The sequence below is a fragment of the Micromesistius poutassou genome (assembly GCF_964030765.1).
Source record: "Micromesistius poutassou genome assembly, contig: SCAFFOLD_2418, whole genome shotgun sequence".
NCBI lineage: Eukaryota > Metazoa > Chordata > Actinopteri > Gadiformes > Gadidae > Micromesistius > Micromesistius poutassou.
Window position 1 is genome coordinate 87118 of NW_028179491.1, and position 9811 is coordinate 96928.

A 9811-nucleotide genomic window follows, 5' to 3' on the forward strand; every position below is an offset into this window, starting at 1 on the left:
GGAATGTCCAGCTGGTGACTCCACTGAGGCTATAGTAACGATGCATCCTAGTGCTTAACGAGTACCCCTGTAGGCGTCGTTGGCTACAAGGGTTTTAACGACGTCGTTACGTAACGATGCTTTCGGGAAACGGTCCGAAAATTCTGCGATGATCGTACGACGGTGTTAACGACGTCGTTAGGCTAACGATGCTTTCGGGAAACGGGGCCCTTAAGCGTAAAACCCTCATAACGATGAATTAGGGTATGCATTTTCTGAAGGCTGGAACATCTCTGGCCTACTTTGAGTCACAGCGTGAGGAAACTTCTTTACAAAGAGTAAGAAAATGTAATACGTTTTGTTTTTAATGGGACAATAAAATCAAGCATAGTTTATATCTTACGGGAGCCATATCCACTCAGTGGTATTGATTAGGGTTTCTGTTTGTTATTTGTTGGCTACATTTTCATACAGAGACCACTTGTTGCACCGACTAGGAAAAGTTTAACTCATATCCATTTCATTAGTTTGCAATAGTTATATAGATGTGATTAATGAAGAACAAGACCAGGTAAAATAGACCAGACCCGAAAAAAAGACCAGAAAAGTTAAAATGTTGATTTCTAAATATTTTCTGTAATATTCCTTGTTGATTCACTGCCCCCTAGTGGCGGTTAAAATCAGCAGATGGTTAAAATCAGCAGATGGATACGAATGGAATAAAACACAACAATGACATGAAATAATGCAATAAAACCGTGTCTTCCCTCTTTAATGAGCTACAAATGAGCAAGCATAGTATATTGACAGTCACAGAAATAAACTAATTCAGACAAATGGATATCCTCCCACGACCCCAGTGTTCAGAGGATCCTCTGATTATTAATTGACATCATTTAATACTGTAATTAAACAACTACGTACAGGATGCAAAAATGACCATGATATAGAAGTCACTGTAACAGAAAGGAATGCAAGCATTTCATCATATCAAAAACAAACACTTGCCGGCCACAATATGCCGGTTGTCTGATTTCCTATTGTGTGTTCCTGTGTTGGACCCTCAACATGTTGCAAATTCCCATCAGTGTTACGTTGGGTTAACATTATGATTGGTAACCAAAAACCGGATCCATTCAATCAACTGAAAGAGAGAGAATGAGTGGAGCTGGTTCCTCACATGGAAGCTGTGGTTCAGCTGGAACACTTTAATACAATTTAACTTTAGAAAGGAGTTCCCCAACTCTTACATGTATATCGCTATATACCGCTAAAGTTTCAGTATCATCTGACTGATTCTAAAAGTCAATGCTGGACACGTCTTATACAATGAATGTAACTCAAGTCTGAGGAGCATTAAAGTAAAGTGAATGATGGACACGTTTTTGTCCTATGAATGTATAACTCAAGTCTGAGGGACAGCAGACACACAATAACAAGGGCATTTGATGTCAACGCTAAGTCCCGCCCCCGCCCCCATCCCTAACCCCCCCCCCCATCCCTTATGACAGGACAGCACTCATATGTCACTCTCACTCAATGTTTAACCAGCTGTGGTTATCAGGTTACATTCAAACCTCTCAGGGTGTAGAGATCCAGATGACCAGCCCGGATCAGAGTTACGTTTGCTACCGGGATGCAGATCAACACTCAGATATTGAAGTGTATGAGAATCATATTAATGAAACTCTGCTGATGGATGATTTGCTTTGAATGCATTTGTGTTTTTAAATGAAATGCGACCCAGCTGTCGTCAGGGTCAGATTGTCGGCCTTCTCTTAATAGACAATCGCTAACTGAGGATCATCTATCTCTGTGGTTCATTCAAGAGAACTTTGGTTTGGAACTGCTGAAGGTGAACCTCACACACACATTGATAACACATCTAACAAATGGGTTCTGCGCTTCATCTGCATGAAGGATCCTGAGACACAGACACACACAGGAACCGAGAAAAAATCACGGTGCTAAGCTTCGTCTGCATGAAGTATCCTCACACACAGGAACCGAGAAAACCTCTAACATCATGTGTTCTAAGCCTCATCGTCATGCTGCTAGAGCAGGAAGTCTTCATATCCGCTTTGTAAACCAAGGCTTGAATGGTACAACGTGTAGAGGATTGTACTTCAATGGTGAGAACACATGATTGGTCCTTGGTCAAAAAACTGCATCCAATCGGTTTCTCTTGTTTTGGTCATTGAAAGCTAAATACTGGCAACACACTGTTTATTTCTTAGAAAAAGTCAATGGCTTTTGCTGTTGACATTAAAGTGTAACATCTGATTAAAGGAAATACTTAGCGAGAGAGGGGGGGAAGGTCTAATTTGGCCTCACATAAACATATCATAGTACCAACAATGACCTTTCATGGTGCAGTTATAAAGCGCCTGTCATGTACCGAATACTCCTCTTCCTCACACGCAGACCAACATAATAATGGTACGAATGACCTACATGGTCCCATTTAAGCTAGGAACAACACTCAAAACATGTCCAAATACGAGCACTACACTACAGGATGACAGGAAGTCAGAAAAATAAAATACTGTTTCGTTTGTCGAGCCCTTGGGCAAGTACGTTAAAGTGAAGATATTGCCCTTAAAAATGGTCACTTAGCAACAACAATAAGCAAAATGCTACAATTCCCATCAACATTCATATGTTCAATTTTGTTCAAATGCTGTCAAGTCCTTAATTTTTCCACACGAAAACAAACGGCTGGCTCATTTTCTCAGATGTGTACACACAGCTAGCTCTACCTTAAGCCCTTGGTCACTTTATAAAGTCGTCACATTCAGAAGCTTCTAGAGCAGAGACTAAAGTAGACTCTAGCAGTGATTCCATGATAGGCCTGTCATCAGGCTAGGTGCTGTGGTGAGACCACACCACTACTGAATCACACACACGTCACGTGACAGTACACACGTCCAGTCACATGACAGTACACACGTACATCTTTGCAGTTCCTAAGGAGACATTTACATTTACCAGATGCTTTTATCCAAAGCGACTTACAACGTGGTGTGTTAATACACACCAACGGCGGAGTCAACCATGCAGGGCGACAGCCAGCTCGTCAGGAGCAGTTAGGGTTAAGTGTCTTGCTCAGGGACACATCGACTCTATGAGGAGCCGGGGATCCAACTAGCAACCTTCCGGTTACAAGTCAACCTGCTCTACCTCCTGAGCTCAGCCGACCCTGCAGAACCACGGCCCTTCCCTCTGTTGAGCAGTCATGCTTTCTATCTTTATTTCCCTCCTCTGTTCAAACTTCTGACTGGGTCCCTTTATTTGGTGTGAAACATTTGGAAAAGAAGCTAAATGAGTTGAGGACCTTAAAAAGTATAAAATAGTTTTCCTAAAATCGGTTTGATTATATTTCCTTAGTTTAAAATATAATGCAGGTGACAACTGGCTGGGTCTCACTGAGCTGAATCCAAGAGCTGGAATGACTCCAATGAGAACCGCCCAGACAGAATCATGACTGAGTTGAGCTCAGGGTTGAGCTGCTCTTTGGTCTTAAAGTCACAACGTGTTCCTCTGCTGCCTCGGCCCAGAGGCCCAGCGAGGGCAGTCTCTGGCACACATCAGCACGAAAAAGTGTCCAAATATGGGAAGGTTCAGATAAAAATATCCAGATTTCCCAAATGTTCCACATCTGGGGCCGACCGACTGACGCTGAGCGACTAAAAATAAAACGGAGCGAAGGAAAGGCGAGCGCTGAGGATCCTTTACACGGCTGCGTGGTGACACAGCTCTGACATCACAGCTCTGACATCACAGCAGACAGGGAGACAGGGAGACAGAGAGACAGAGAGACAGAGGGTGACAGGATGAGCAAAGCTGAATAAACGTAAGGCATCGAGCGACGGGGTACTAAGGTACCGTAGGTGTGTGGTACCATCGACGCAGTCCAGGAGCAGAACTAGCGTCGGAGTGGCCCCGTTCCCCCCTCCCAGACACCACCCCATTCCCCATTCCCACCGTCAGGCAGAAAGACTGCCGCTCCTTTCAGTCGCCTCCTCTTTGCCGGCACTTCGGAAAGGCGTTCCACTCCAGAGAGTTCAGACCCCCGAGGAGATTCAGGTAGAGCACGCCGCAAATTCCATGTGTTCCCTCCCTCCGTGGGGGGGGCCCTTTGGTGTTGGGGGGGGCCCTTTGGTGTTGGGGGGGGGGACAGACGGGGGGTCCCGGGTACCAGGGGTGAGCGATCCCACCAGGGGGGCTCCGTTCTTCAGAGGGCCACGGTGGTACATTTTAGTGTTCCTCCCGGGCCAAACCACCGTCCAACCCAGTAGGACCCAATACCCTGCCAGTAGGGTATCGGCCCGAAGGAACTGGCGGTGATGGTGGGGTTGGGGGTGGAGGTGGAGGTGCGGGTGGGTGTGGAGGGGTCGGGTGGGGTCAGTACTTGTTGATGCCGAAGATGCGGACCCCGTGGAGCTGGGGCAGCTTGGGGATGAGCACGAGGAGCAGCGACAGGGTGTTGACCACGAAGTGAGCGCGGTCGTACTTGGTGTAGAAGCTGGTGAGGATGTAGCTGTGGGTAGAGGAGGCTGTCAGAGGGTTGGAGGGAGGAGAAGAGGCTATAGACCTTTAAAGGGAGCTCTAAAGTCATCACTTTGGACCTCTAACGAGACCTAAAAAGTCCGACTTTAGACCTCTAGAGTCTGATGACGTTGGACCTCTAAAGAGACCTCTAAAGTCTAAAGTCGGATCATTCTAGACCCCTATAGTCTGACGGCGTCGAGATTTGCAGATTTGCAGATTTCACATTCTTCTGTCTCATTTTGCCCGAACACGTTTGCAGAGGCTGGGATCTGTGAGTGTGTAATAGGCCGGCACTAACTAACGACGCCCCCAATGTTAGGATGTGTCCCTCCCCAACTGTTCCTCTGACCTACCTGGCTCCCTCCCATCTCTCCACCCCCCGCCCCCCCCCCCAGCCTACTGTCTGTGGGGGGGTTGAGGAGTCCACCTGGAGACACTAACCTCCGACCTGAGCTCACGACCCATGACTCTCCCTCTCCAAACACAGCTGTGACTCCTCTCCCATCACCCCCCCCCCCCCCCCCCCCCCTTCCCTGAAGACATACCTTCCGATCCTTCCCACTGACGCTCCCTTCACAAGGGTGTAGGGGTGTAACGATACGCGTATTCGTACCAATTTTTTTTCAGTACGGGTTTGATGCACGTTTCATTTTGGTACGTACCGAAAAAAAAATATATATATAGATTTTTTTTTTAAATAAAGTTTTTCTTGATTATCACACACACTGTGAGTGTCTTCTCTTGTCCTGATGTTTTGTGTTGAGGACCACAATGGACATAAGTCCTGGACTTTATTGTGTTTTTATCCTCAATTGTATTTGATGTATTTTCATTTGTGTAAGGCATATGTTTGATACAATTTAATAAATCAAATCAAATTGTTTAATAAAAATAATTATTATTTAATAAAAAAAAATAAAAACTGCTGTACCGAAAAACATACCGAACCGTGACTTGAAAACCGAGGTACGTACCGAATCGTGGCTTTTGTGTATCGTTACACCCCTACAAGGGTGAAATGGCATAAACTGTCCAGAGTTCCGCACAAAGGAAATGTTTTAGGACAATAGTTAGACCACATGGAAACGAAAAAGCAAGGAAGGAAGTGCCTGGGACGTTTAGGAGAGCCGAGAGACCAAGCATTACAATGAGACTCAGAAGCCCTCTGTTTCTCTCTGGTACACCATCATGGTCCAGATGGAACCAGGAGACCTTCTGACCTCTCTACACGCGGCTTGTGTCCCCTGCATGGGCTGATAAAGGCTGCAGGTTTAGACCCTGACCCTGGGAAACCATGGGGCCATTTCAAACCTAGTCCTGGTTATTATGGGATGACAGCAGAAGTTGACAACAAGAAAAGTAACCTCTGCCTAACACTTTTGGATGATGGCGGTGTGAGTGGGGGTGAGGGGCTTACAGGATTGTGGGGATGATGGTGAGGAGGGGGTGTGAGTAGGGGGAGGGGGGGGGGGAGGAGGGTGCTTAGAGGATGATGGGTTGATGATGAGGAGGTGGTGGAGGCGGTGTGAGTAGGGGGTGGTGGGGGTGCTTACAGGATGATGGGGGTGATGGTGAGGAGGGGGTGTGAGTAGAGGGAGGCGGGGGGGGGGGGGGGGTGCTTAGAGGATGATGGGTTGATGATGAGGAGGTGGTGGAGGCGGTGTGAGTAGGGGGTGGTGGGGGTGCTTACAGGATGATGGGGGTGATGGTGAGGAACTTGCGTGAGGCGGTGAACTGCAGGCCGTAGTCCATCTGCTCCCAGTGGGTGAGGAGCCGCGCCTTGCCCTGGTCCGGGGTCTCGAACGGGGTCCCCTTCACCGTGTGGAGCAGCAGGTACATGCACTGCAGCAGGACAGACAACAGGACAGACACCGGGACAGACAACGGGACATCAGAGACCGGCTGCTGCTCCTTGATCCAGCCCGAAGGTCACAGCATTTAGTTGATTGTTTTATTCAAAGTGAGTTCCAGTGGAGGCTGGACACGTTTCATTAAGGACGCCCCACAGCAGGTCAACCGGCCACTGGCCGCTGGCTTTCAAACATAGAACCCATGAGCGTGGAGGCCAACACCAACATACCCCCCTCTTAGGCACTTACTGTAGGTTTGTACGTCCTGGCACTTAATGTGCACACTTATTGTACATTTGTACATCCTGGCACATAATGTACACACTTATTGTATGTTGTACGTCCTGGCACTTAATATACACACTTATTGTATGTTGTACATCGTTGCACTCAAAAATAGTACTTGGTGTAGCGTCTTATCCTAGCTATCTTTGTTGTATAGGGGGAATGGGTTAACTTAGCAATCGTTAGTGCACGACACTATGAACATCCTCACTGTACCGACAGCTTTCGGACAAATATTTACTTATTATGAGTCGCTTTGTGATAAAAGCATCTGCTAAACGCCCTCAATGTGAATGTAATAAACCACTAACTGTCACTTCCTGTGCAAAGTTAGGAAACTACTGGGTCTGTTGGTGCAACATCTGGCCCTGTGTGGATCTGTGGGGGCAACATCTGGCCCTGTATGGTGTCATGAGGTCGGGGGCATTGAGTCACCATTTGGTCAAAGCAGGAAAGGGTTCCTCAACACTCTAAATGGAGACCCCGCCGCCTGCATCGTTGGAAACATTCCTAGCATGGATATAGAAACCAGGAACAACCTAAGACTCTGAGGGGGTAATGTGCCTCTGCTCCCAGCTATTCTTAGCGGGTTACTTCTGGTCCGTAGCATTGTTTGAAGTGAAGACTGAGATGGAAGTCCGAGCCTGACCACATGGTTCTTATTGAACAGTTCAGACCTTGAGGCCCAGTGTGTACACTGTTTCACTACAAGTTCTTTGTCTTTTGTTTAGGAAGGAAAATACAGTTTGTTAGGAAGTTATCTTTTTACCTGGTCGCATTATGATCAACAAGGATAGAGAGAGAGAGATAGAGAGAGAGAGATTCTCAATCGATTACCTTTGGTCGCATCTCAATAAACTCTGGTTAACATTTGAAAGCTTTTCCTATCAACTGTTTCCATCAACTATCAGACTGGGCTGCTCTGACAACAGATGGAGAAGAAAGAGACAGAGAGAGAGAGAGAGAGAGAGAGGATACCCAGACTCACCAAGTTGTGGATGAGGTTGGTGAGCGTCCAGACCACCGGCACGCTGACGAAGGGGATGCTGAGCAGGATGACGTGCAGCAGGCCGATGCAGAGCAGGTAGGAGAGCCACATGCCCCGGCTGCTCATCACCCGCGTGTTGGGGTTGACCTCGCTGTGCGCCGTGCCCACGTTCATGATGACCAGGAGGGGGGTGCTGCCGGCCACTGGAGGAGGGGAGATGGACCCACTGGAGACCCACTGGAGAGGGGGAGATGGACCCACTGGAGAGGGGGAGATGGACCCACTAGAGAGGGGAGAGCTGGACCCACTGGAGAGGGGGAGATGGACCCACTGGAGAGGGGGAGATGGACCCACTGGAGAGGGGAGAGCTGGACCCACTGAAGAGGGGGAGATGGACCCACTGGAGGGGAGAGCTGGACCCACTGGAGGGGAGAGCTGGACCCACTGGAGGGGAATCAGAGTTAGATATATCAGGCCTTCTGAACGGCTGGAGGCAGAATGAGCCAAACGTGTTTACATGTAGCCTCCTCTGGTGGGTGTATGAGTGCATGTATAAAGTGGCCACAAAACAAATCATTATCTCATTGTAAACATATGAAGAGACGTACATTACGGTTAAATGGACAAGAGCTTTTGAGTTGTAGTGCAATCACGTTGCAGGTTTCCTTCCGTTATTGCCAGCAAAGAACATGTATAAATCATTTATAGGAACGTCTGGCCTAACATAGTCAGGGCATTTCAAACAAAATGTCTACTTCCCCACAGAATGGAACATTTCCAACTCAATAAACTATGTCCAAATTAAATGTGTACCATACGATGTGTACAGTATGGAGAGACTAATATGACTGATAGTCAACAGTTAGTGACTTAGAAGAGTCAACAGTGATATGGCAACTTAGTCCTGAACGCTGTCTCATGAACCTGTGAGTTACAAGTAGTCTTAACCTGTGTGTTAGAAGTAGTCTTTAGGGGTAAACCTGGGAGCTACAAGTAGTCATCAGGGGTAAACCTGTGAGCTAGTCTATAGGGGTAAACCTGTGAGCTACAAAGTCTTTAGGGGTAAACCTGTGAGCTACAAGTAGTCTTCAGGGGTAAACCTGTCAGCTACAAAGACTTAAGGGGTAAACCTGTGAGCTACAAGTCTTCAGGGGTAAACCTGTGTGTTACAAGTTCACCAGTCGATAGAAGTACAGGCCAGACAGCTCAAACATTGGTTAACTAACCCATCATATCCACAAGGGAAGATGGCATCAGCTCTAACGTGTACTCGCCACTGACCCGTTAGACCGCTGCTCGGCGGAGTTGTACAAGTGGAGGACGGCTGGTGGGACGGACGGCGACGTGTCGACGGGGGGTCCCGGTGCGGCGGGGGCGGTGGTTCAACCGGAACAACGCGACATGTCGTAGTACGTGTAGATCCACCTTTACTTTACCAGCTGGCGACAACACGGCGCGCGGCTCTCCACAGTGCGTCACCGCCGTCCCTCGGAGCCCCACATTCTCCACCACGTTCAGTACACATCGCACTGGACTCCGATTGGTGCGCTTCCGTCACGTGGCTGAAGGCAGCCAATCACCCACCAGTGCGTTGAAGACGATGTAAAAACGCCCCTTTAACGTCATCGCTGGAAGACGGGCAGGGAGGGGCCGAGAGACACAGGGGAGGAGGACTGGACTCACAGGGTCCTGGGGAGGAGGACTGGACTCTCATCAAAACTGTTAATCTATAAATTCATATATTATATACATCTGTGACTAATCAATATATGTCACATTCAAATCAAGAAAATGAATTTATATATATATATATATATATATATATATATATATATCATAATATCTAATATATATATATATATATATATATATATATATATATATAATCTATATATAGACAGAGATGTCTAGATATACATATACATATATATAGATAGATACACATATATAGATGGATATACATAATACATATATATATATATATATATTGTTTATATATAGAGATATAGATATAGATAAACATATCTATATCTATATCTAAGCTATTTGACGTAAATGCTGTCATTTTACATAATTTGACATCTTGGCTCCATGACACCTCAGAGACGGGGCCAGGGGCGATGAAAACGAACACTTGATGCTCGGCACTGAAAATCAA

General features: G+C 46.9%; 1 protein-coding gene across 1 annotated transcript; it reads right to left on the reverse strand.

The window, feature by feature from the left end:
* Window positions 1-706: 706 nt before the first annotated feature.
* On the reverse strand, window positions 707-9147 carry LOC311372791 (ORM1-like protein 3). The gene is made up of 4 exons (XM_084489747.1): window positions 8935-9147; window positions 7654-8097; window positions 6221-6372; window positions 707-4519 (listed from the first exon to the last, which is right to left on the reverse strand). Exons 2-4 carry the CDS (start codon window positions 7825-7827, stop codon window positions 4384-4386), a joined length of 462 nt encoding a protein of 153 aa, XP_084345873.1. The 5' UTR covers window positions 7828-8097; window positions 8935-9147; the 3' UTR covers window positions 707-4383.
* Between the last annotated feature and the right edge of the window lie 664 nt (window positions 9148-9811).

What these genes read in the sequence shown, in the direction of transcription:
- LOC311372791 (XM_084489747.1), bottom strand. Translation starts at nt 7,827, where the DNA reads ATGAACGTGGGCACGGCGCACAGCGAGGTCAACCCCAACACGCGGGTG. An exon ending in CCAACCTCATCCACAACTTG is followed by an intron (nt 6,373 to 7,653) that starts GTGAGTCTGGGT and finishes GTCCTGCTGCAG; the next exon opens with TGCATGTACCTGCTGCTCCA. An exon ending in ACCATCACCCCCATCATCCT is followed by an intron (nt 4,520 to 6,220) that starts GTAAGCACCCCC and finishes CTCTACCCACAG; the next exon opens with CTACATCCTCACCAGCTTCT.